Raw genomic sequence first — 27,161 nt, forward strand, 5'->3', positions numbered from 1 at the left:
ATCCTGAAGTCCCATCAGTGCCAGTAAAGTTTTTGTTGTTGCATTTTTTAAAACAAATGTCTACTTTTAGGTCATTAAAAAAGCGACATATTTGCCATTATTATCATATATTTTATTACTATTAGTCTATTTATTTTGATTATTTATTGAAATGATCAAGAAATGTATGAATACAAGTAGTAATGTAAAGACATTTCAACTTTATTGTAACAAACATTTGGGATTTCTGAATGAACCTGTAGTAAAACTGGCAAAGAAAAGCAGAGCTGCGATTGGTCATTTAGAAGCAAGTAGGCGGGTCATGTTGTTGGTTTGCCTTCCTTGATTGGATCACATGCGTGCTGTCTTGCAGGTGTAGATGACCGGTCACTTCATTGTCAACCACTGATTAACAAACATTTTCTCCATCGGACGCTAGGAAACGTCTTTTACGAAGGAGATGATGTGTCGGTGGTGTCCGTGGACACTTTGCATCCTTCATTTTGTGACTATGTGCACATCGGCTACCCATCAACATGATTATGAAGGAGAGTCCGGCTCCGGGATGCTTCAAAACGGTAAGCCTCATCGCACGATCGACTTTTACAGGCATTGCATTTAACTCACTGACAACCACGAGGTCCAATTCATTTTATTTTCTTATTTTTCTGCACTGATCTTCATTCGCTGCAAGCATCCCCCACTCAAAGTGAATTGGGCGTCTATTGCTGTCAATGGTAGCCATTGAGTTTGAGCCATTCATTTCAATTGACATTGATACACATTCAATCAGTTCCAGGCTTGATGACTATCATCGACTATTGACGTGTTTAGGTGCAAAATCTATTTTGACAAAACTGATTGCAGATGGAAATTTCTTCAAACTTTTTCTCATTATACTATTCATATATATTTTTATTTGTTAAGAGGGGCTGAGTGGTTAGGGCATCGGCCTCATAGTTCTGAGGTCGAGGGTTCGATCCCAGGTTGGTCCACACTGTGTGGAGCTTGCATGTTGTCCCTTGGCTTGTGTGGGTTTTCACTGGGTGCTCTGGTTTCCTCCCACAAATCCAAAAAATATGCGGTGGACACTCTAAATTACCCCCAAGTATGAGTTTGATTGTCCGTCTGCTTATGCCCTGTGATTGGCTGGCCCCCGATTCAGTATATATGTCCCCTGCTTGGTGCCCAAAGTCAGCTGGGATAGACTCCGGCACCTCCCGTGAGCCTTGTGAGGATAAGCAGTACTCAAAATGAATGAATGCATATTAAGAGGTCTGCAAAGTAATTATCACAATACACTGTATACACCGTATAATCATTTATTTTGCATACTTTTCTAAATATGGCCGCAAGACATGCATGTTAGTGTCTCTTATAAATATACATACGATGCATCTTATTTTGCATCAATGACCATGAGACAAGGTTAAATTGAGTTGCCTTTTTGGGGGGGATTCTAATTATGCACACAATTTTTATGTAGAAACAGAAAAACTGTGGTCCAATGCAATCTATATGCATAAGATCTCACGGAAGGATTTCCATGTGCCATCTCGACTGAATTTTAACACCACGTCCCAGCGGCTTTACTCTCTCATCCGTGTTTGTTTTCTCAGAATTGTTGATAGAGTGACAGAAGAGCACATGCTGTTGGGTTTACATTTTGTTGAACTTGTATAATCCTTTCATGACCTGCTGAAATTGATCTGCGGTTGGCACCGTGCCAGGCGCCTAAGTGAGTCACGTCTGAATTCCACAGCAGCGCCTTGTTTATTTGGAGACTCGGAACTGTTATGTTCTCCATTGGACATTAACAATTTTCGGTGTAACTACAACCTGATGGTTATGTAATGTGGAGTAATGTGCTTGTTAATGGACTCTGATGACCAGATATACCTTGTTTTGTCAATGCAAATCAGTAAAATTCCTGAATTTACTTGGGCAATTTTAAGAAAATGGCAGGAGAATGCGATAATAAAATAATAAAATTAATCCAAGCTTCTTTAGAGGGCATTCAAAATTTTAGTGAGTATTTCTGAGTTTTTCTTGTGAAAAAGGATATGAAATATGATTCCCAGCCAGTGAAGTATCGTAAGCATTGCAGTGTTGAAAAAATATGCAATTTGGCTTAAAATTAAACTGCACGACAATCAACAAAATCATAACTCTTCTTCTTATCTTTCATTCTTTCTGTATTGAGTCCAAAGTTTCGGAAGCCTCTGGAAAGGATCAACAAATCTGGCAGTGTTTCAAAAGGATACAATTCTCACAATATGAAAAATTCATATGCTTTTTCTTCACTTCACATTTTTCTCAGATATGAAAAGCCCTAATGGGACAGTTTAAGATTAGTGAATATAATCTACACTTTATCAATTTACTATATTGGAAATTGAGCCAATGACAACAAGTTTGTCATTTTTGGCGAACCGCAGGATGAGATAAGTTTTAATGGTCTGCCAAAAAATATTAGACAAGTTGGGTCATTTTTATAGTGTATATAAATAGTCATTATATGCCTGTTGAGACAACAGATTTTTGGGATTGTTTTCCCATGAATAATCTAACCTTAATTGTTAAAAATGCACACACTTTATTACCGTGAACACAAATACATTTGGACAATTTTTGAAAAGGGAACATTTTGACTGAAAGGCCGAAAGCCAAGTGAAACCCTATCAAAAGCGACGCGCAATTCCCCGTAAGCTTGTTGTGATTATGATGTCATTGCCAGTATAATGCCAGCTGCATGAGCGGCCATCTGCAACCAACAAAATGATGGAATGGTGGTTCTTGTTTTGTAGAGCCGTGATCTGAAGCCCATTAAATGATAGTAATATACTTCTAGTATGTGGTATAGTTTAACCGTGGGGTGTCAAATGTATGGCGTGTGGGTCAGAAGTGGCCCGCTTGGGACTCTGATATGGCCCGTGGGCTTCTTCTGACTGACAGGCAATTTGAAGCTCATTTATACTGTACATAAATCAAACTATTGATGCCTTTTTTTTTACTCCGGTGCTGTGAAACCAGAATTTTGTGAGTTGTGTGATGGGCAAAGAGTTCACAAAGATCCTTAAAATACCGTAAAACTAACAGAAAGTAGCCTAAAAATGCCCACAATTCACTAGAAAGTGACAAATGAGGAGGAAATTGATGCAAAATTTACAGGAGGTGAACTGTAAGTACCCTACAATGGCAAGGAAGTGATGCAATGTGAATTCATTGCATGCCATTGACAGCAATAGATGTCCAATTCACTTAAAGTGGCCCTGGCATGTTATTTAACTTCCCATTGATCATTTTCAAACTATACAATGTTCATAAAAGTTATTCTGTTATTCTGTATTCTCCTTGGCTTTGTAGTTCAGTTTTTTTTCTTTTCTTAATCTAACATTCATTCCCAAAAACATCTATTTGACCTCATGTCATTAGAGGCAATTTTAGGTTAAGATGGCAGCAAAAGCCTTTAAACAAAAAAGGTTCTTGTATTCCTTCTCTGATTTGCTCCTCATCCCGTGCTTTGAAATTTCCTGGTAAGATGGTAGGTGGAATTTTTTTTATTGTGACCCAAAAGATGTCCTTTCAATGCCATTCCTCTGGGCCGTTAGACTGTGACCGCAGAGAGCGCTCTATGTTGAAGGCATATGTCTGGCAAAGTTGTCTGCATGTAAAAAATCAATAGCTGACAGATTTGGATTCACTTACGAGTCCAAATGGTGGACTTCTCCAGAGGTCAGGAATTGTTAAAACTGTTTCCATATTTAGCAGGCAAATCTTCATGTGCTGCTTTTGTAATACTGACTGACTCGCTTCTAATGCAGAAAATGACAATTCTATATACGTAAAACCCCCACTGTTAAGATCATAACAGTCGCCTTGACGACTACTGAATCGTTTTAGTTTTATACTTTTTTTGAAGAAAAAAAATGAACACAGTATTTAATCTCAATTTTCCAATCTCGCAAAGTACAGGAAATAAAATAAAATAAACTGGAAATGAAAAACAATGCAAAACAATGTATTGTATTTAGTTCTGAAAACAACAAAAGGCAAATCAAAATACAAGAATATAAAACAATTATATTGCAAAAACAGACAAAAAGTGAAAGAATTGGAATCATCCATGTTATATAACTTGTGTCAAAAAGGCTGCTTAATTACGAAATGTTTTTCGGTGATGCCTTGCTGCATTGGAACAAATCATTAGAATAGAACATGTTATGCTAATATAAATGATTCCCTTCATTACTCCATCTTTGATCCCCATTAAATGACCTCTGAGCAGGGTATTTGATATTTTCTAACCAAGACATAAAACTTTGCGGGCTTCCACGGCAGCAGAGAAACGTTAAAAAAACGGAACAGGATCAAATTTGGCAACAGGAAAACGTTAAAAATCTGAACAGGATCAAATTTGTCAGCGCTCTCTTTGCTTCTAAAGTCAATGGGTCCATAAGTGCTTTTCCGCTTCCCAGTAATGGCATCAGTAAGTGGTCTGTTCACTGCGTGTTAAGCCCGACAGTATGTCGTAATTGCCCGCAAATGAAGGAGCTGCTTTCCGCATATGTTTGCCACCTGGATCTCACGACTCGTGACAGACAGCAGATTGCTCTCACACCATCACTTCATTTCAATGCGTCGTTGAACGTGAACTATATTTCAACTTCAAACTTCATTTTTATTCCTTTCATATTTTTACTTCATTAGGAAACAAGCTGAATGGTTTCTGAGACACGCTAATGAGCACGACTAAGCATATTTTTAGAGCCAAGTTCATAAAATGCTGTGGAAGTACTCTTGTTAGAACCCATTTTTATGGACCAACTGTGTGTGTATGTGTCTTCAGAGGAGGTGAATATTCTTCAGGGCTTTTCCATTCACTTGCCCAACAGTGCAAACACCACTTGGACGGTAGAAGATGACCCGTGTCCAGTCCTTCAGGTGGGACAGTACTCCATCTTGGCTCTCCCTCTCACGTGGCTGTTCAATGAAGGGTATGCTTCTATCTTTAGGCTGGTGTCTTTTTAATCCATTAATATTGTTTCCCACACACAAATCGCCTTAACATTTGTGACTGGAGTTTGTTCATCATGAGAAACACAGCAGTAAATAACTAAAACGTGAATACATGGTAACAAGAAATACTGTATATTCAGGATGTCAAATAAATTTTGGTCTACAGACCACATTCATTGCAATTTTAGTTAATGTGGGCCATTTTGGGTTTTAATAATCGTGATCATTTTTTCCAATCGGCAAAAAAAAATGTAATTAAAGTGAGAGCGATTCCAACAATGCTACTGTAACTTAAATAAAAGAGTTCAGATCTAAAAACTAGTAGGACATTTACACAAATTGCCACCACCCTACGAAGATTTTGAACATTTAAAATTTTAGAATGGAAGTGCGTCATCCATAGGAATATGTTATTGGACAGGATCCTTGGCAATGATGGTAAATGTTTTGTATTTAGGTTTGCGGACCAATTCAGTCTCCTGGTGCAATTCAAGAGCTTTCAAAGAGTTGAAAGCAGCATCTTCACCATCCTGAGCCCCGACAGCCATATCATGCTGCAGCTCCGGATCAGTGCGTTCACAATTATCCTCACCGGAGCACAACAACGTCACTACGAGTGAGTCTGCATCCAAATGTCACGTTAATTTGTGTTGCATGTTTCAACCAAACTATGAATGTGAATGTCACCTATTTGAATTTTTCAAAAATATGCACTCTCATCCTTAGATTTCCTGTGAGAAATCTGACTGATGGACAGTGGCATCATTTAGCAATCAGCGTGTCTGGTCGGCGTGTGGCGATATTTGTGGACTGCGCTCTGCTTGAGAGTGTGGACTGGGTCAACCAAGGGCTTGGGATCACAACCGATGGACTCTTCATCATTGGGGGCATTGTTGAAGGTTTTGAGACTCCATTTGAAGTAAGTCAGTTGATTTTTCAGCACCAGTCTTTATAAAAAGAACCTTCTAAATGGGCTGATTGGCATTTGCTGGGAGTCAACACTGTTCAGTCAATGTAAAATTCATTTGAATTGACAGTAATAACAAATGTGCTCACATCAGTCATTAAATAAGCTTCATAACAATTCAGATGGCAAATGCAATGCACAATATGATGTCAAAGTTCAAACTGGATATCCAGAAGGTGACACTGTTGCCACACAGGAAGGAACTTCCAGGAAGATATTTGTGGCCCTGTCCAAACCCATTCCTTATTTATTTGATGAATTGACTCACAGCTGCAATGCTAAGAAACCACTTGTTTGTTTTGGCAAAATATGTACCAGAATATCTAACACAACTTCTAATTTGAACTACTACTATTGGTGTTATTTCAAAACATGGAATTAGTATTAAAATGCCAAATATAGCACGACTGTTGCATAAATAAAACTCAAATTAAGACTGAAATTTTCAAATTTAGTGACTGAATGAGATCATTGTTTTGAAGTTTTATTTGTGGGAAGCATTGTTGGCCTCAAACAAACAACGAAACTTTAGTGTGGTTGTTTGTAATTGCTGCAACATGTTCCTTGTTCACACACAATTTTTTTATTACAGATTCAGTCGCATTTGTTGATATAATAGATAGTCGTATAATGAGCAGGCATGCTGTGGGAACACTTTTTGGGATCTAGAAACATACTACTTGTTTGGTTTGCTTTTTATATGCCACTGGAGGCAGAAAATACTGCATTTGAAACTCCTGGAGGCAGAAAATACTGCATTTGAAACTCCTTTTGCTTATCAATGCTTATATAAGCAGCAGGCCGCCTTTCTGGCCCGATTCCTGTAAACACACACAGTCTTTTAGATCTTATCTGATGGGTAAATTACGCTTTCAATTACTACACGCATGAAATGCAGTACAACATCTGCTTGGCAGTAAGCTCCAGCTTCAATACAGATGCCTAACATTACCACAAAGTGATTTTTTAAATCTTTGTACACTGCTGACTGTTTGTTACTGTCATTGGCTGTTATTGTTCGTAGGGCCACCTGCGACAGCTCACCTTTCTGATGGACAACCCGGAGGCTGCCGGGCAACAATGCACCAACCACAACGCGCCAAGCTGCGCGGAGGCCAGTTTCAAGTCTCTACGCTCCCGACAAAACAGTGTTTTTCAAGTGAGCAAAATATATATATCCTACTACTTCACCAAGCAAACAAAAATAACAGCAGTAACTTAACTATCTGGTTTAATTTGTTTCGTTAAATATCTCCCCACACAATTTATTCATGTTGTAGTATAGTACCCATTAAAATGACTATCAATTCCATCAGTTCATTTCAACCAACCCCAAAACAAAATCATTAGAGGATTTGTATATAAATATACAACACATTAAATAACTGTTTATAAAAAAACAGCTTTCAACTAGATTGTAAATGAGGTGACGGGTTAATCAATGATAAACTAAGAAACATGGGCATGTACTCTAGTGTTGTTATTTTGTATTTGTGTTTGACTGTTCCTAACTGTTAAAAAAACACCAAAATATGTATTGGAATTGTTTCAGTGTCCCTTTTCTTAAATGAATCAAGCAGCATGTTGAAAAACAACCAAGCAACAGCTCACAGCTAAAAATAAAATAAAAATCATTAGCTGAAGTACTCATAAGTCAAGGTACCTCTGTTCAAAAATACTAAAAAGATTTTTTTAAGTTTTACCATGTACAGGATCTACGTAGCTATGTAATATACCTTTTTTTTAATTAGACTCAATCTATTTCCTTCCAGATTTTACCACTGTCTTCAAATGACCCCAACAACTTGATAGGTCATCCAGATGATGCCCTTCACAGCACTGTAAGTCAATATTCTTTTCTTTCTAATTGAAGTCTTGCAAAATAGCTGATTTACTCCAAATTCACCCTGGATCGACTTTAAAATAAAAACTTTGAAAACAAATATAAGTTGCCTGACTCCACAGCCGCTCTGTGGTCGCAACCGATAATGTGGCAAGCTGACCTTCATGTCACCGGGGCGATTTTTTCCAGCCGTTTCTAGCCAGGAGGGTCGTACCATTTTTCTAATTTCGGTGGTTTTGCACTTTCATCAGCTACGCTCAATAAACCCAATGAGCCAATGTGTCTCATTAATGCAATACGGAGCCTCCAGCCATTGGGGTTAAATCATCCACATAAATGCATGTTAGTGGCTCACTTTGTGCCACTGTGAAAGAGTAGACAAACAAAAACATTTGTCAAAATTTAAAACGGCTATAAGCGCAATGAAATTATTTACAGGCATAAATGCAAAGGAAACTATGGTAAAAAGATGCATTTGCATTAAAAAGCAATAGACTGCTGCACCCTCATTGCAGGAAGGAGCGCTTCCGCAGATCCTTCCTCCCATCAGCTGTCAGGCTCTTTAACAAAACAAATGGCAGAGTGTTAAGACCTACCGTATGCATGCATGTACATCTGTGTATGCATGTATATATGTGCTTATATATATATGTATGTGTATGTATGTACACATGTGTATGCATGTATATATGTGCTTATATATATATGTATGTGTATGTATGTACACATATGTGTATGCATGTATATATGTGCTTATATATATGTATGTGTATGTATGTACACATATGTGTATATGTGTGTATATATATGTGTATATATGTATATGTATATATATATGTGTATATATATGTATATGTGTATATATATATGTATATGTATATATATGTATATATGTATGTATGTATATTTATATATATATATATATATATATATATATATTTATATATATATATATTTATATATATATATATATATATATATTTATATATATATTTCAGCAACACACTTAATTATTTATATATTTATTGATGTATTTATTCATTAACTTACTTATTACCTATCTATTTATGTCTAAAATGCCTTTCCTATTGCTACTGTGACAACGAAAATCCTGAATACAGGATGAATATAGTTATCCAATCCAATCCAAAAATAGCCCTGTACAAGGGGTTATAATGTCATACATGTTCATTTATTGTATAGTACAATGTAGACATTTTTTCTTAACACAGCGGAGTAGTCAAAATTGACAAATGACTATTTCAAATCATGTTAAATTTTAACTCATCAATCTGCAGCAAAGGAAAGGGAGTGGGATGCTTCTCATTAAATCCTTACCGTTTTGACCTATAGAGGGGCGGGCAGTCATCCAGTCGCTGCACACTGGGGGGAAAATGCAACTATTATATATATTTATATTTAAAAAAAACATTTTCTCATCGTGCTCCTGTTCTGCTCTTTTAGTCAGTGATGTGTAACATTGCTGACACGAGGCCAAATTCTTGGCTTTTCCTGACGTTGATGCTTATTGCGTTTGGAGCCAGCAGCTCCTTAAAACAGGTGCTGTCTGTTGGGATGCGAGGCTTGAGGATTTAATTCAGACTCCTAAAGTGCCTACTCAGAAGTTAACACCTCTAGCAGTGGTGATCTCTAGCAGGGAGGAGGCCTAATCCAGTGTATGAGGGGGATTAGATATACATGGGTTGTTTGGGATTTTCTTGAGGTAGTTTAGATTGATTTCTACTTTGGAGTTAGCCCTTGCCTGCGTGATCAGAAGTTAATCATTCAGGCATCTGCCTACGTTTGCATGCAAACTAGATGATTTTATCATTTTGTGAAGAAACTACAATATACTGGCATTGCTATCATGTGTGTTCGACCACTGTGATATATTGCCAAAACATACTTTAAGATACTAATTGTTTCACCAGCAAGTGTAATGGTCACTCTCATTGTTGTTTCCTTTTCCTGATTTGGTGTTCCTCGGTAGTTCTTTTAATTTAAGTGGCCATTTTGCCTGAGGAGGCAACTTGAAAAGGTCATAGTCATATGGACCTTAAGTCAACATAGTAGAGGTCAGGGGTGAACTCTGAGTATTGTACAGGTAGCGTCATGTTTGTGGCGAATATGCACTCTTGACCCTGACTTGCAGTTCCATACACCAATCAAAATCTGAGAATACAGTACTACGTGCTCGTTATTGTGAAGTTACTCAAAATTATGCAAAAAAATGGTCTCACAATAAATCAGTCTCTTCTGGAACGAAAAGGGTTTTCCATCCATTGCAACTCGGCGTACCATCAAAATGATTTAATTTTGCTGTTGATATTGTGCTTCTGAAAATACACATTGTTTTACATTAAGAATTTACAATTGTTAAAGAAAGACATTACTTCACCGCATGTTGCATCTGCCTTTTAAAAGGTAAATGAGGAGTTTTATTGTATGTGTCAGACAGCTCTGGAAGCCATTAAGTTTAGAGCTTGAGGAAGATACTGTGCGGGGAAGTTGTTGATAATTCAACGGAAAGCATGGATTTGTCTTGCTGTCTGCCTTGCCAATGCCAAAACATCCCCCGGATGAGCGTTTCACCTTCCTTTGTTATGGCTCATTTAGACAGGAACCCAACCAGGACGCCTCTTTTTAACCAAGCAGGCTTTTTTGTTCTCGGCATTATCACTGATTTTTCGACAATTTTGACATTTCCAATGGCAAAACATTGAATTTTTTCCAAATGTATGCAAAAAATGACATAAACCTCAAAACTACAAATGACCCAGAAATAATAATAATAATATCAATGCCCAAAATCAACAATCAAGTAGTACTCTAAAATTTACAAGTGATGCCAAGTTAACTCATTGCTATTGATACCAATTCGTTTTTACTGGGCGCTAAACGTCCAGTTCATTTTGACTATTCAAAATTGATTGGATGTCTAGCAGCATTAGTGGAAGCCAATAGGTTAATAAGTTAGTGACACGAAATGGCCCAAAATGAATCAGAAGTGACCGAAATCTTCAGGAATTAAGAGCAAAGCATCCCCTTGCATTTTTTCTGGTACTTTTTTTTATTGGTTCAGTTTAGTTTATCATTCCATGGTCTGTAGATATATGATGAATATATATCCCTCATGTGGTTTATTGTTGCAATCTGCAGGATTTCCTTGCCTTTTTATCTGATTTCTGAGATTGCTTTGTCAACATATATATCAGTCTCTTTAGTGAGGTGTTGGTTGATTTAAGTGTGGCGTAATTATAACAAGATGCAAGTTGTTTTTCTACATTCATTTTATTAATGAATCATAAATTGTTCCAGATGTGGGAATACCATTGTTTGGATTTCTAGTTCCAGTGTTCCCTTGGGTTCTTAACCCCTTCACTTCCATAGCCATCAAACCCATTTCAATTGGGATGAGCATCTTTATTAAATATCTATCACTGTAAATGTCATATAATGAGTAAAAATGAGTGGCTTTTTTTGGTATGTTATTTTTCTTGTTTTGTAAAAATGACAATGTCTCAACAGCAAATATTGTTTTATTGTGATGAGATGTTGTGAAAACATGCTAAATTTGAACTTGGATTACAAATGATGTTCTTTGTAAGCGTATTGTGTTTAGGAAGGTTGGTAGTGGATACCAGTGAAGAGGGGTGTGCACCTTGTGTGGGTGTGTTAGTTGAGTTTTGGATCAGCTCTCGTGCATGTTACTATGAATGGAGCACAGCTGAACTGCAAACAGATCTACTGTGTCTCCTCTGCAGTCATGTTCTGTCATCTGGGATGGTGTCTGCTGCTGGGATTCTTGCTATTGGATTTAAATGGGCGCTTTGCGCAGGGTCAAAGACGACGAAAACAACAGGTACAAGCTTGGCTGCTTACAATTAATGTGATGGTTCATTTCCCCTCTTAATTGAAAGAGTAGGAGGTCAACTTTGAGCAGTGTTTTTTTTAATAGGATTTTATATTTGTGTTCATGTGTACTCCTTTTGGACTAATTAACACATTTTAAATGGGGTCTATTGAGTACAAAATTCCTTTATGGAGTCAATAACTATTGTAATGGGGAAAAACCCAATTAATTTTCAGTACTTTATTCAGTACTACAGTATTTTCAATAATTTTCACTTTTCAAATGTCAAATTAAATTTTCAGTATTACTTTATCTCTGTTATTCTATTTATCTAAAGTCAAATGTGACTTTTAACATCATTTAATGGGAATTCAATTCAAGTAAATGCCGATCTGTTGATATTGGTCTTCTACTTCATCTGGTGATTTTGCAGATGTAACTAACAACTGAATTCTATTCCATGTTGGATTAAAATAATTTAAGGTGCAAGTAGAGACAAGCTTACTGCGCTTAAGCGGCTTTCTTTTTTAAGAAAAGTGCAATGCAAACTTGCCTCTCCTTCGACTCTGTCGCTGAAGTTGTTGTGGTGCATTTGTTTGACTTTGATGCAGACTTTAGGAGCTCAACATCCACTGAGTGACAGACTGTCGGGTTTCTGCAAGCAGGACTCAGTCCAACACTTCTTTACATGCCATTTGCAGTGCGTTGCTATTTCATATGATAAGTTAGCAGTTCCACAAGCTTTGACTGATGAACTTGTTGGATTTTCGTTTAGAAACTTGGTCATGTCTTGAGGCTAAAAAGTGATTCCAATTCAACATGATCCACTGCTAACCTGCATTTGTTTTACTGCCTTTATATTTTTAGTTCTCAAAATGCCCTCAGTGATAGCACAAGTATAAAAAACGTACACAGAGGTAATACTCCCTGCACATATGCTGATAACTTGAGCGTCACTGCCATCTACTCTACTGCATTTCCACTTTAAAAACATTTTGCAGTGTTGTCGCCGCCCCCAGAAGCTATCAAACTGACATACCCACCCCTCCCAGCAGTTTAGGCCCCCCGCTATGTGACAAGGACTGACAATTTTGTCCTTTACCAGTCATTGGCCTTGAATATTTTCTGGTAATTTCATCTTTTTCATCATTTTATGGCCTTACATTGGAGTAGAATAGCAAGTTGAGTGGTCGTGTTGTTAAAATGTAGACATTGCTACTGTTGAGGTATATCAGCTGAAATCACAAGTCCAGTAATCTGTCAGTTGTTGCTACTATTTTGCTGGCGCTTGCATAGTCCATTGGCTTTAGGTGCAAGTCAGCTCAATTTATATGTACAAGTTATTAACGTCTTTTGAGGTTCTACACCTCTCAACCCATGCATGCTTCACAATCTTAGATTCCCAGACTACCACTGGGGATTTGGGTTTGCACTTTGATCCCAACCAACAGTGGGATTTGGAACACGGGTGGTCCCATGGAGCAAAATGAGAGGGAAAAAAACATGACAGCATTAATGCCAGGCTCAGCATAGTCCTACAGAAAACCACATGCAAAAAAATTGCCAATGAATATACAATAGTTAAGTTCAGGTTCTATAATTATGTATTTCTTTTAATATTGCAAGATTTTTCTGCCCACATTTGAAATTATATTATATTTTTCATTTGTTTGGTGTTGGATATTCATTGAAATTGACCATCAGACAAAAACGAAGTTAGATTAAGACAGAACTGGACAAAATGAGACCATAAAATAGCACAATAATCTGCAAACCTGAACCCAACCTTAAATAAAGTAAGAAGAATTATTAAATAGTGACAGGCGTAACAATGAATTGTTGTCCATTTGATGTCAGAAGTAACATTTCAACCTTTTGTTTTTGCCTGTACCTTGTGTAGCGCTTTGTTTTGAAAAATACGCTCCCTTACATTGAGTCAGTCCAAGCATGAGTAAATTGAGACACAAACGTCATTTTGGCTTGGTATTTTTTTCCAATTTAATGTTGGTGCCACATTCAATTCAATTCAAATCATTAGGCCCTTTTGGTCTCCCTTTCCAGGACAGCTACTGCCGCTTACAAGACCCAGCCAGTCTGAAAATGTTTGCATACCTGTGTCTTGCCTAGATTTATGGACCTTGCCATTGGATTAGGCTTTTGTAATCGCAAGTTTTAGTTGTATGTGCATGTGCGTGTGATTTGCTAACAGCACTCAGTTCATCTAGCAATGAGTTCTCCTAGCCTTTAACGCCCGTAACAGTCTATCTGTCAGCTTTAAATGCAGGCTGGTGGACGGACACGGTAATAACCATTAACACAATCCAGGTGGAGTCTGCCAACATCTGCCCTCATTCTGAAGGACTGACTTTCCCTGTTGAGATTTGGACAGACACCGTGTAATGATCATTCTGCTATGTAATGCCTTTAAGTCTTACTGGGGCCATTTTTTTTTAGTTTTAAGTCAGCATGTATGAATTCTCAGGAGCATAGGATTTCTCATGATATGTTCTGTGGTGTATATATAATATTTTTGAGACAGAAAATAAAGTATGTGCAGTATTTGGCATAAGCTTCAAGTCTGCACAAGTTAAATGGGCGACTTTCCATGAGGGTAAAGGAAAGAAAAGAACGATAGGGTTGATAGGAGATGAGAAGAAATGGATAATTATTTGATTGTGAAATGTTTATTACATTTTTTTTCAAGCACAGGCTGGGACAAGTTTAGTATTCTTAGATTTTTTGGTTGTGTTTTTGGCAAACCACAAAACCCTTGACAGTGATAAAAGAACTTATAATGATCCATATTAATAGTTGTCTCTGTTGTGGCATGTTTAAGCACTTTGTAAAAAAAGGTGAAACTGTTTTATAAGGTATTCATTCAACGAGATGTTTTTTAAGTATTATTCTTTCACTTTTGTATTCAGGAAGTCAAGTGAAAAAAGTGATAATTAATATAGTAGATACTATCAAATGACCCATGAAATTAAATGTTCTCATTGGCGGTCATTCAACATTTGAACTAGAAAGATTGATAGCGCGTCCCATTTTAGTGATAGACAATGAGTTGATACTTGGAAAAAATTATTGAATAGATAAAATGTTTTTAAAAATATTGTTAGACTGCAAGTCAAAGTGAGGCTACTGAAAGGGTGAAGGCAAGCAAGAGGCCTCACAAGGTGCCCCAAGCGAAACAAAGGCCCTTTCATTCATTCTTTTTTTTCCCCCTCATCCAGATCTAAAGTCAGACCGCCTGCTCTACTTGTCAAAGCCCCCCCCCAAACCCCCTCCACCCCAACTTATCTTTTCCCAGTCTGTCAAATTCACCTACAGTCTTTCATGAGAGGAAAACTTGGCATAAACTCTGTGAACTAAAATACAGAGGTAAAAAAAGACCCTCCATTTCAAAACAGTATGATCATTAATCATTCATTTATTACCGTATTTGTAATACGTCAAAGTGTAAAGGCGCTATACAAGTATAAGCCCATTCACTATCTTAATCATATTTTTTTCTAACACTTGATAAATGTATTTTTGGGCCTACTCTAAGCAAAATATACTGTTTTGAATTTGATTGGAATTGTGGTTGGCGTTTCGGTGAACCACAAAAACGGTGAGAGTCGAGAGGGGGAAAAAAGAGCTTCTTTTCTAACCCTCAATAAATCATTGTCATTTTTTGCTGGCACATCTCTTACCTGAACATTGAATCTGACTCACTGTTGCAGCTGTTCTTTCCACCCTTTCTTTAATTGCTCCCCTATAGCATAGCATGTCTGTGTCTCACCATTCCATCAAAGTTAATTTGTTCAAAATGTTCCAGTTTTCTGACATTATGCAATGGGCCAGAAGTAATGTCATGTAAGATCAGATATAATCATATGCGCCGCAACATGATGTTCTCCATTGCATGCTATCTCTCAGGAGGAGCTCCTCCAACACTCTCCCTTTCTTTTCATGTCTCTCGGCGCTTTCCCTGTCAAACCATTATAACGTGGGGTGTGTTGACTTGTGCATGTCACTTGATGTGGCTTGTTATTAACCATTTTTATTTTGGGTGGGGGAAAAAAAAACAAGATGTGACATGAATTGAACTGTAAAAGCTTTGCTGTGACTGGTTAACGTCTTTAAGGATTACTAGGCCTTTCACGCTTTAATATTTTTAGAATGGATTAATTTACTGCTAATTCCATTGGATGTGTGTCGTTCTCCTGAAGGTTTACAGGATCGGAATATACTATATATAAATACAAATGAATAGAAATGGAGAAAAAACAACTGCCAGGAAGGACCATAGTTTAATATATCATATTAAATTCAATTTAACGGAAGGCTTAAGATGGAGCCAATGTAAATTTCCTTATATGGCAACTTGTATCCAAAAATAACAAAACAAGTTCTATGCAGTGGTATCATGACAGGGTCATCATGAACTTTACATCTTTGGTATTTAAACGAAGGCCAAAGATAATAATCATCTGAGATTACAAAAATAATATAAAAATCCGCACTGAGATGTAAAGGGGGGTTGTAATGAAGGTGTAAAGCCCATTTTAACAGTGCTTAACTTTCTCTACATATTACTCTTAATAGAAACATTATGTTACACAATGTTTAACTTAAAAAAATATTCCATTTAATTTATTCTCATAGTAAAGTCATACTGTAAAAAATGGATAAAATCTGAACTTTTCCTTAACTACCTTTCTGAAATTTTGTGCAAATCCACATTTCACAAATACATCAGCTGATCTTGATTTATGCATTTGTGCTAGGTTTAAATGGACTAATTTAAACGTGCCTTACGGTGTTTCTCGTTATGTGTCAATCATGCTTGTTCTGTTTTCACGAATCAGGTGATTCAATCTCCTTTTTTAACGACTTTTTGTTCAGTCTTGTCAGTTCTGAGTAACTGTCACTTCTGTTCTGAAGCACAGATCTGCAGGGTATCTTTTTTCTAATACCTCAGTAAAAACAATAAAAAAAATTCAAAAAAGTAATTACTCTTAAATAATAATGAAAATACATGAACTCACGAATAGAGGCCATGTATGATTTACAAAACTATGTGCCGTATGTACATTTGTCTTATCTAATTTTGTTTTTTTGTCAGCGAAATGTGATGTGGCGACGAGGTGCAGCTCGTGGAGACGGCACCCATCCTTCTGGAACGAGACGTCAAGGTGCCGGTGGACATGGAGGCGTCGTTCTCGTGGACGAGGACACCGAATTGCTGGATCTGACTTTGCAAATGGGTGGACAAATCAACCCGGAATGGAAGCCTTCCAAAAATGGACGCGGAGAAAACCAAAAGAAGTCTGAAACCTCGCCAAAGAACTCGGAAGACAACATCACCACTGATAAAAAGGTCGACCCCGGTGGGAGGAGTTCGTTAACGTTCCCAGGAAAACCCACTGACCACGTTGTTAATCTTGACGGTAGAAACACCCGCAAAAAGCCTGTTGTGGAATTTACTCCTCCTCCTAAATTGCCTACAGTTCCACACCCGACCTTTGAATCTATCGGACAAAGAGAGTCCACTACTGGACGGTCCAGCTCTGCTTCACCTTCATCTCGCAACACCTACCAAAGTCCACCAGTTAAAAAAGCAGACACCACCGCGCAGAACTTTAACTACACTACCCAAGTCAAAGTTCAAAACAAAAGCAAACAGGGCACCATAAGCATCATTTCCAGAGATGGAGACATGCTCATGGGATCCAATGGCAAAATGTATCGTCTCAAACCTGGACAAGTGGGCAGAATGGGACCTCCTGGACCAGAGGTAAGTCAATTGAAATGATACGTCAAATCTCTTATGGACATTTTGACTTTGGGGTCACTATAGTAAAATATTTTTTTTGGCTCAGGAAGAAGTGTAGATTGCAAATATTTGATATAAAGAAAAAAATGTGGTTTGCGATAGATCCACAATGTCAACAAAGAATTAAATTCCACCACCTATCTTTGTAACAGGTGCTTTGAAATACAGATCTTGTGATCTCAAATGATATCATAAAATCGACTTACTCCTAAAAATCCTTCCCGCCTTCTTAAGCCGCTTCAATTCCAAAAATGACATCGGATAGGGTCTTGTTTTCATTCATGGACACTTTCAAGTTGGACATTCGGGGGGGCTTCTTTGATTGGCTGCATTCCATTCCACCTCACACTTCACTGCATCTTGACGTTAATATGATATTAGTTGTAAACACGGTTATTATTTAGGTTAATCATTCGTTGCCAGTTTCGGGCACCCGACAAATCTAATCTAAACACACTTCAGATATTAGATGTTCGACTTTTTTTCCAATTTTAACATTCATGTCCATGTGGGCTTTGTCTGATGTCACAATTGACAGAAGAGACAAAACTTTCATGATAATTCTTGGAGCAGAAGATGTTTGGCATGTATTTATGGTTAACAGCTGATGAGAACTGCTTTCACTCAGCCGCCATCTGAACCTGATTAGAGGACGTTACGCTAGCCAAACATGTCACGGACTCGTCGTAAATGTCTTTGATCTAGAAATGCAACACAGGGATCAATATGGTTTGGAAGTTTTCAGAAGAGTGTAGCGTTGGGTTTAATAAAAGCAGCCTTTCATTCATACTAAAATAAGACCTTAGTGCAATAACTGGCTTAAATTGCACTAGAATTGAAATGTATTTTTAGTAGAGAAAAGAATGCTAGTCTTTTCCTTTTTTTTCTTCAAAGACGTTCAATAGGATTTTAGATGAGGACTCGTATATTTTAAAATAACCCCATCTTTTGCTCTTAGTCATTTATGGGCATTTCTTTCTATGAGATATGGCTCATTATCCTTTTGCAAGATTCCTCTTATCTGCAACTAACTTCAAGCTTTCTAAAAAGACTTTTAAAGTTGTTCAGATTTTATTGGGCCGCTATACTGCACAGATTCAAGAAATCCTGTGCCAGATAAAGCAAAATAACTCAAGAACCTAACAGATTGTCTATCATTTTTCATAGTACACACCGTGTACTTGTCGGTTTAAGAAGGTTATCTATTAAAATTACCATTCATACAACCACTCATGTTCACACTCATACTTAGGGGCAATTTACTATGCATGTTTTTTTGGAATGTGGGAGTACCCGGAGAAATCCCACGCAGGCCCTACTGTGAAATATTGGGATAAAATGTGTTTGTTTAGTATAGCATATAATTATGCAATTTTGTTTGGCCATTTATAGTCTCTAGTGATGATGTTAGTTTATCTTTAGGGCTGGGCTGGAGAACCTGGATGGCCTGGATTTAAAGGTGATAAGGTAAGAAAGGCATAATTAATTAATTTGCTTGACTTGAATTGTATGTTTTCCAATGTTTCGTGCATACACAGAAAAATCAAAAGCCAATGCATCAATATTGAAGTATACATTTTTAGTATGAATGCTTGCGTCACCAACTTTATGTGCCTTATTCTTATTTTGAATTGATTGTGAATGAATTGTGATGCATAAAGGGTAAGATTGGCCTTGAAGGGAGCTCAGGAAGACGGGGTGACCGTGGACCCCCGGGACCACCAGGTTTACCTACCTTGTACTTGTGGAGGAACACTGCTGAGGAATGGGATGCCTTTCAGGTAAAATACATACACACCTATCAATTTTAATTTAAATATTGCCAAGGATTTCTCTTTTTTACCCCCAACTGCTCCCTATTTAACAGAAAGCAGTCAAAATCACCCACATTATCTTAACGTGTGAAACCCGCTTCAAGTAGACCTAAAATTAAGACCAAACCCTCAAACAGTGCGTGCAAAAAGTACATCTATCTGTGTTCATCTGCTTATTCTTTGCACTACAATGCTTTCAGTGTCATTCGTGGATGGCAAAACCCAGCATCTCAGGATGATCGATGTTTTTTATGTGAAGAAAAGATGAATGAAATAAATCTGTTAGTGGTTTGGGAGTTGTTATGGATGCTTTGAACTTTTCTGCTCTCATCCCTCAAGAGGGCTTTCAATGACAAAGTAAGGAAATGAATTGCAGAAAAGTTACAACAATAGAGTTGACCGACTGAAGTTCTAGTCTCTGCTCCTTAATCATTTGAAGAGTCTTCTGTATTTTCTCCACATTTTATTGGTTGTTAAATCTTCTCTGTTTACTTGCAGCACACTAATTTCTACCAGTTGCTCCGTGCTGGTTGGCCTGTAAGTATGCGGCAATGTAAAATGGGCAAAAAAATTGAGTGATTATTTTATTTTGATCTTTGATCAACCTTTTTGGGGGCTTTCAGATTAAAGATGGCCTTGTGGGACCACCTGGAGAAATGGGCAGGACTGGCATGCAGGTTAGGAATGGGCAAAAGATTAATTATGAAGTCCTGATTTTTAAAATAAAAATCTTTTCTGGTCAGGGGCCACCTGGGGAACCTGGGGACCGTGGGCGACCAGGGATACCAGGAGAGATGGTAAGCAGCAAAACCATAATTTGGTTGAAAATACTTTGGTGTGAAGGACAAAAAAAGTGAAATTTTATGTTAAAATATTGATTAAAATTAATTGTATGATTCTAAGAAGAACCCTCCAAATCGGAGATTTTGTTATGTCAATTTAAACACATTATGAATGCACTTAAATAATAAAAAACACAATTTTGATATTCGACAAGCAAATGAGTGCAGACAATTAACGGTAACATAAAATACTAAAGGTTTTTGCACTCCAGGTGGCAGATTTCCATGTCTAGTGTTGAAGCCCAGACAGTGGGTAGCAGAATTTTTTTTAAATAAGCAAAGTTGGCATGTTTGGTGAGCAGGGGAATTCCAAGACACCCTGGTGATCCAAAAAAAAAGGAAAAATCATGGAGAAAAAAATCCTTCATTTGTGTTGTTGACGTGCATATCAGCCATCACTTGAAGCCGGCCGGCAACGGCAAGTACGGGGGGATTCCTGACAGACAACACAATGTTGTAAGCAGTGTTTTATCACTGATATGATCTAATGTTAGCCGTCTCCTAGGGCCTCAGGGAATAATAACCTGGTGTGCCAGCCCCGTTTCAATGTCTCTGTCGATGGATCCACCCGAATCCTACAAAAAACAACAACCCTAAAAAATACAGTGAATGGCTCCTTTGATTTCTCTGCTTTCCTAAATCGTTCAATTACCTTCATTTAGAACTACTAGTTTAAATCATACAAAAGGGAAAAGATGACATTGGGATAAAATTGAAAATTCCTTTTTAAAGTGGACCAAAAAAAAGTGCTAAAAAACGACATTGCAAGTCAAGCCTTTTTTTTAGTACTGGATTGGAAAAGAGCACCATCTGCTGACACTTTTCTTTTGTATCACAGTGTGAAAAATAATAATGAATGCATACAGTATACTCAAGTAACACATCCCAAAGGAAATATATTCCAATCCATCCATCATACAGCCTGCTGGAGTCATCTAGGACATCAATCATCCTCAACAGCGTGTAATCTAATGGGCTTTAGTGATTATTGTTTTTTTTTTTCTTTCTAACTCTGAATCATTTCTTCTTCACCTCGTGTCTCCAAGCTGATTTATTGCTACCTACAATTTACATGTCAGGATGTTGTGAACCCTGGTGATGCCTTGTCTGTGTGAAATACAGTTCTACTGAATCTAGGAGGCCATCCCTCCTGGTGTAAATATGATTTACAGTTTAGTCTTGTGGTCCTCATTCTTAGCAGTAGTATTAACAACTTTTTTTTGCACTGACACACTAGTTTATTCATTTTTGTTACAACATGTCCTCCATCGGTTAAAATGTTAGTGTTCTCCCAAATAGCTTGTAATATACTTGTCATGATTTGTTTGTGTAAAAAGGGGGAGCGAGGACCGAGGGGTACTCCTGGAAAACCAGGGGTCCCGGGAAGAGATGGGGAAAATGGAGAAGAGGGTCAGCAGGGGTCACCTGGTGTCGCTGGATCTCAGGTGGGTATTTTTGAGTCTGTGGGAAATCTTTGGAGCAGAGTTCCTCCATTGGTGGGAAGGGACGGAAAAGTGGGTTTACAGAGTCAATCAGGATAGGTCGCAGAAGGGTAGTAAAACTTTATACGAGGTCCTCGATTTACGAGAATACTGACGGCCGACGGTTTGAGGTAAAAGCGCTTAGCAAAACATCGCTCTTGGCCGCATATAAATTCTCTCACACCGTTTGAATACAGACGAAACATCTGTTTCAATTCTAAAAAAGGATATCAACATAAAATTGGTGGCAACCAATGTTCTTTAATGACACATAAAAGCACTTGACATCAAAATGTTCAGCTTTGGAACTGAATGATGTGTTGTAATGTCCCGTATCTAATTGACCTCAGGGCCTGTGGGGCTACCGTGGCGGACGAGGTTCCAAAGGGGAAAAAGGTGACGAGGTGAGCCTTAAAGTGGTCACAGATGTTTAAATATCTATATATATATATATATATATTTTCATAACATATACGCACTCGCAGGGTCTGATTGGTCAAACAGGTCGGAGAGGGAAACCTGGGGAATCTGGCGAGAAGGTACACACAATTGTTACATGTGCTGTGATGGGACTATTATGTTCATTTTTTAATGTATCTGCAAAATCCGAAGGAACTGTGGTCATTATTATACGTCACGTTTTCATTTCATGGGAAATGCAAATATGCAAATAAGGTTTTTTTTTTTTTTGGGCACCGTTTTTGCTCATTCCAGGGTTCGACTGGTTTACCCGGACCACCTGGTCCTGTGGGGTCGAGGGTGAGTTATCTTTCTCACAATATGAAGTAAAAATGAGAAACTCTTTGGCTGCCATTGAAAGCTCATTTTAATTTCACAGAAAAAGTATGAAAATAACCATACGATGAGAGAGCTATCATTTCAATGGCACTAAACACTTAAAAAATGATATCTCTTCGTTATGAATTTCAATTTATTGTACTGTAGGGGCCTCCTGGCTTCCGAGGAGACGATGGTCCAGAGGGCCCGCCTGGTCCTGACGTGAGTAATGATAGCTTCATGGCTTTATAAGCAAATTATTATGGATGCTTTTGAAGGTACTGCTATCTCACAGTAATATTATTATGATTTACTTGTGTTTAGGGGGAGCTTGGATTGGACGGCACTCCAGGTTTACCGGGTCTGACTGTAAGATGTGAATAGTCAAATATATACATGATAAGATACTTGTGTTTAATATGTTTTTGTGTGTTTGTCACTGACAGGGTGCTCCGGGCTTTACAGGACGAGTTGGGGCTCAAGGAGTTAATGGCTCCAGGGTAAAATAATATTATTGACTTGTTCTAATTTGTTGTGCAGTTTCAATGATTTTAAAGGCTTGCAGGTTTTACATTTTTATTAAGCATGGCATCAGAAAAGATGTCTGCATAATATTGGAGTAGTTGTCAACTATTTTGTGTTGTGTGTTACATATTTCACGCATCTTGAGCAGAGTTTTAACAGTGAAATTTTCACAAATTATGCATATTTATTGTCCTAAGGAGATGCCCCATGTGCTGCTTTTTATGATTTGTTTATTTTTTCACATCTAGGGAGAAATTGGCCCTGCTGGCATTGCAGGCCGCAAAGGCCCACAGGTATTAATTTTACATGGTTATTATTTGATTTTTTTTTTTTTTGCTTTCAGAAATGTCATGTTTTTTTCATTTTATTTTTATTTTTTGACCAGGGGCCCCCAGGTTTTGAGGGACAGCTCGGACCTCAGGGATCCCGAGGTCCCCAAGTGAGTTGAGTTCAAATATCTGTGTCTCATTAGACGTGTGGCAATATATACCCCAAACCACAGTTTTAATGATATAATTTTAACATTCAATAGCATATATTTGAAGTTTTCTTAGTATTCTTCCAAAAGAAGGATAACACGCGATGCAAAGTAGATAATACAGTTCATCTATATGATTTTACAAAAGATTTCATGCTGTAAATATCTCTTTATGCTTTTAAAATGAAAAGTTATGTTTACAATGATTTGCAGGGAACCCCAGGACAAAGTGGTGGGGAGGGGCCTAAAGGAGATCCTGTGAGTAGTTTGTTGGATTGTAGTATTGATTTTTCATTTTGTGTTGATTTGTGTTTTTTTTTCTATTTGTTTTCTCCCTAGGGGCCTCCAGGGACTGTGGGTTTGCGGGGTGACCCCGGCTTTGAAGGGCCAGTGGTAAATGTTTTTCTTCTTCTTCAGTGTATCATCAGTAGGCCCAAAATAAGTCGAAATATTAATTGTACAGCTCCTATTTTTTAATAGCCTTTTCTGGAGCATGCATAATGACAATTCCATTTCAAAGAAAAGCATGCAGCAATCCTATTTTTAGATTTACAGAAATGAATGAACTTTTAGGAATTGATTCACCTTACTAATCTGTTTAGGGTGCAGCAGGAGAACCCGGACAACCAGGATTCCCTGGAGCGACGGTAAGCTACAAAAACAAATTTTCTAATGCTCATTTGCTCTTTGTCCAACTATGTTTATACACGTTCACCATAATATTGATAAACCACATGTGATGTGCAGGGCATCCGGGGACCAGATGGGGAGAAAGGGATTCCAGGTCCTAAAGGAGATCAAGTAGGAAATACCATAACATGTTTTTAAATACTACATTGTAATGAAAGAGGAATGGAGCAGATAGTTGGGTTTTTATGATATGCTGTATTGTAGTTTTTAATGTTTGTTTCAGGGTTTTCAAGGGGAAACTGGTATACGAGGTCCTCAGGGAGAAAGGGGTCCTGCTGGGTTCCCAGGGTACTTTGGGGCCAAAGGTCTACCTGGTCCAAAAGGCGTTGAGGTACAATGTACAAATTAAATTTCAAAATGCAACTATATTGTCAGTGTTGTACACGTAAAAGCCGATCATTTCTCAATTGTAATTACATTTAATTTTCATTATTTGACTTCATTAGTTAGACATTAAATTGTAGTAATATAATACTGCTGATGAGTTCAATGTAATATCGTAATGTGGTTTAAAAAACTGTTTAAAATGATAATTGATATATTTTTTCTGGTTTATCATTTGACAACTTGTTTAAAAATTGATTTTTTTTTTAGCTGTCTTCAGGACAATTATTATGATTAAAAGGTACTATATACTGAAATGTTTTGAACGGTGTAACAAGGTGATTTCATCAAAGTTACGCTCGCCACTGACCTTTTTAGAAGACCATGATGCATCAATCTTTATGTTGTCTCGACCTACTTGTGGTTTTTTTCTTTCAGGGCGGGAATGGCGAAACGGGTCGTCAGGGAAAGCAGGGCAACAATGGATTGAAGGTCAGTGGACACATCAAAATGACTTTCTTAACTCAACCAATACCACAAATCTCAATCTTCTCTTAATTTTTAAGCAGCTTTGATTTGACTGCATTCATGGATTCAATTATTAAATCAATTATTTTCTTATTTTTAGAAATAATTTACATTCATGCTCAACAAGAGCAGAATAGCAACCATTTCTGAGTGTTGTTTATCTGTTTATTGTCACAGTATGCACACTGGTTGCTTTATTTGAACATTTTAAAGATATCTAAACAAATGCAATAATATTTCCTGAAGGGTAACAGAGGACCAGATGGACGTACTCATAAAGCAGGACCCAGAGGAAGCAGGGTACACCTTGTTTTTTTAATAAATCTTGAAATCACAAGCTTTTTTATACAAAAAATAACGTTGTCATTCTGGCTTTCTTTCCTCCAGGGTCGGACAGGACAAAGAGGAGCCAGTGGCCAGCCAGGTCCATCGGTAATCTCGCCCGTCAAAATGCTCTTTAAATGCTTAAAAGGTCAGGCTGTGCATTTAAGATGGGGATCATTGGGAAAGGTCATCATTTTTGTTCAATTGTCAGCATTTGTCACGCTCAAAAAGATGATTTGACATGGTTGTGGTCATCAATTGTATTCGTTTTTGTTTTGAGACAAACATGGAATTAGAATGGATAGACTTTTCCAATGGCAATATTCAGGCGCATTTATATGTATTTGATTGACACATTTCAGGGTTTGGCCGGTCACCCGGGACCAGAGGGACCAGAAGGAAAGCCTGGTACACAGGTTCCCATTCTCTGTCATATTTTAATCAACAGTAAATGATGTCTGTTTGTTATATAATCGATGCCAGTCTCACATTTTAATGATATACAGTACATTGACTGTATATTGTTGTTTTTCCTTTTTAGGGTCCTTCGGGTGCAAGTGGACCTGTGGGTGGTAAAGGCCTCCAGGTAAGAGACTTGGTTCTTCAATGAACCTTGCATTTTTTCCCCATTATATAAAATTATTTAAATAAATTGTCTACCTTTTGATTATAGAATGGAATTATGTTTTTCTTTTGCATGTTGGGTCAACTTGAGTCATTTTTTTATTTTTATGATGAGTTCCCATATACCATAAGTAAATTTCTTCTCTTATTTTGGAATACTTTTTAGGGTCCTCAGGGAGTTTCTGGAGAAAGAGGACCCGATGGACCACTGGGTTTGACGGTATGCCTGTTTGACTGTATACATATATACACTGTTTGGAATAAAGTTATAAAGACAAAATGACTGAAAAGGGTAGAATTATACTAGTGGTTGTTGTTCTTTTAAGGGGCTTCAAGGGTCTCCAGGACCTCAGGGCATGACTGGAGCTCTAGGCGTCAATGTGAGTTCATAATCGTGCAACAATTATGCGTCTGTACTGGTAGGATGTAACGCGTGTTGTCTCAGGGTTTGACAGGAAAGCCCGGAACTGAGGGACCGCAGGGCCCAGTTGGCATATATGTAAGTGATTCTCCAACATATCAAATAAGATATCTAGTATTGTCTCTTGATTTCAATGGGAACTCATTCTACACTAAGATAACATCTTCAAGTCAATTTCGATGGTAAGCTGTATAATGTGAAATTCCACCAGCTATAAATGTTATTGGCAATGTTTCAATAGAGTTTATTGCTTTATATGTATTTCTCCACTTTCAACAACAATACACAAGTTTTTAGTAGTGTTAGTCTTTTGTAAAGGAATACACTCAAGCCAAAACAAGGAAAACTTTTGGTCGGAGTTTTGCAGCTTTTAAAGATTGTGGCTTGCAGTTATTGTGTTATATTAAAGATAATGGATTATGAGATCTCTTTGTTAATCATGATATTCTTCTCTATGTTGCCGCTTCGACCATCAGGGTATCCCCGGGACTGTAGGCATGCGTGGGCATCCAGGAGCCATTGGAGACAGGGTAATCCAATGTTTCCGTAGTGCTTTCTTTGTTTTTTTTGGTTAAAAGTTAGAAATACATAGGCCATGATGTTTCCTGGAAAAGATGGTATTACACCAAAAAATCGTTTTTGTCTTCTCCTCCAGGGTGAAGCAGGTTTGCGAGGATTTTCTGGGCCTAATGGGAAACCAGGGCCTCCAGTAAGTGTACCTGTTGTAGGTCTACCGAGGGCAGTGTTTGATTTTTTGGGGGGAAAATACTTAATGGGATTTTTCACAAAATATAGAGGGGATTATAGCAATTTTTCTCAGTATCTTATGTAAGTTGATGATGGAATAAATG

General features: G+C 37.6%; 1 protein-coding gene across 1 annotated transcript; it reads left to right on the forward strand.

Moving 5' to 3' along the window:
• The first annotated feature begins 357 nt into the window (after nucleotides 1-357).
• LOC144091290 (uncharacterized) lies at nucleotides 358-27,142 on the forward strand. Its single transcript, XM_077623510.1, has 37 exons — nucleotides 358-557; nucleotides 4,829-4,976; nucleotides 5,456-5,614; nucleotides 5,725-5,917; nucleotides 6,990-7,124; nucleotides 7,738-7,806; nucleotides 16,772-17,443; nucleotides 18,905-18,949; nucleotides 19,144-19,263; nucleotides 19,795-19,833; nucleotides 19,920-19,973; nucleotides 20,040-20,093; nucleotides 21,476-21,578; nucleotides 21,965-22,023; nucleotides 22,105-22,158; nucleotides 22,334-22,378; nucleotides 22,565-22,618; nucleotides 22,721-22,765; nucleotides 22,843-22,896; nucleotides 23,170-23,214; nucleotides 23,307-23,360; nucleotides 23,613-23,657; nucleotides 23,739-23,792; nucleotides 24,002-24,046; nucleotides 24,147-24,200; nucleotides 24,313-24,420; nucleotides 24,852-24,905; nucleotides 25,188-25,241; nucleotides 25,329-25,373; nucleotides 25,628-25,681; nucleotides 25,807-25,851; nucleotides 26,056-26,109; nucleotides 26,216-26,269; nucleotides 26,335-26,388; nucleotides 26,787-26,840; nucleotides 26,966-27,019; nucleotides 27,131-27,142. Exons 1-37 carry the CDS (start codon nucleotides 440-442, stop codon nucleotides 27,140-27,142), a joined length of 3,159 nt encoding a protein of 1,052 aa, XP_077479636.1. The 5' UTR covers nucleotides 358-439.
• The last annotated feature ends 19 nt before the right edge of the window (nucleotides 27,143-27,161 follow it).

This window comes from Stigmatopora argus, chromosome 16 (genome assembly GCF_051989625.1).
Source record: "Stigmatopora argus isolate UIUO_Sarg chromosome 16, RoL_Sarg_1.0, whole genome shotgun sequence".
Lineage (NCBI taxonomy): Eukaryota > Metazoa > Chordata > Actinopteri > Syngnathiformes > Syngnathidae > Stigmatopora > Stigmatopora argus.

Bases quoted from the DNA above. Each gene is read 5' to 3' on its own strand.
- LOC144091290 (XM_077623510.1), top strand. From the start codon at position 440: ATGATGTGTCGGTGGTGTCCGTGGACACTTTGCATCCTTCATTTTGTG. The intron at 19,974-20,039 runs GTTAGGAATGGG...TTTTCTGGTCAG, and splicing joins TGGGCAGGACTGGCATGCAG to GGGCCACCTGGGGAACCTGG. The intron at 24,201-24,312 runs GTAGGAAATACC...TGTTTGTTTCAG, and splicing joins CAGGTCCTAAAGGAGATCAA to GGTTTTCAAGGGGAAACTGG.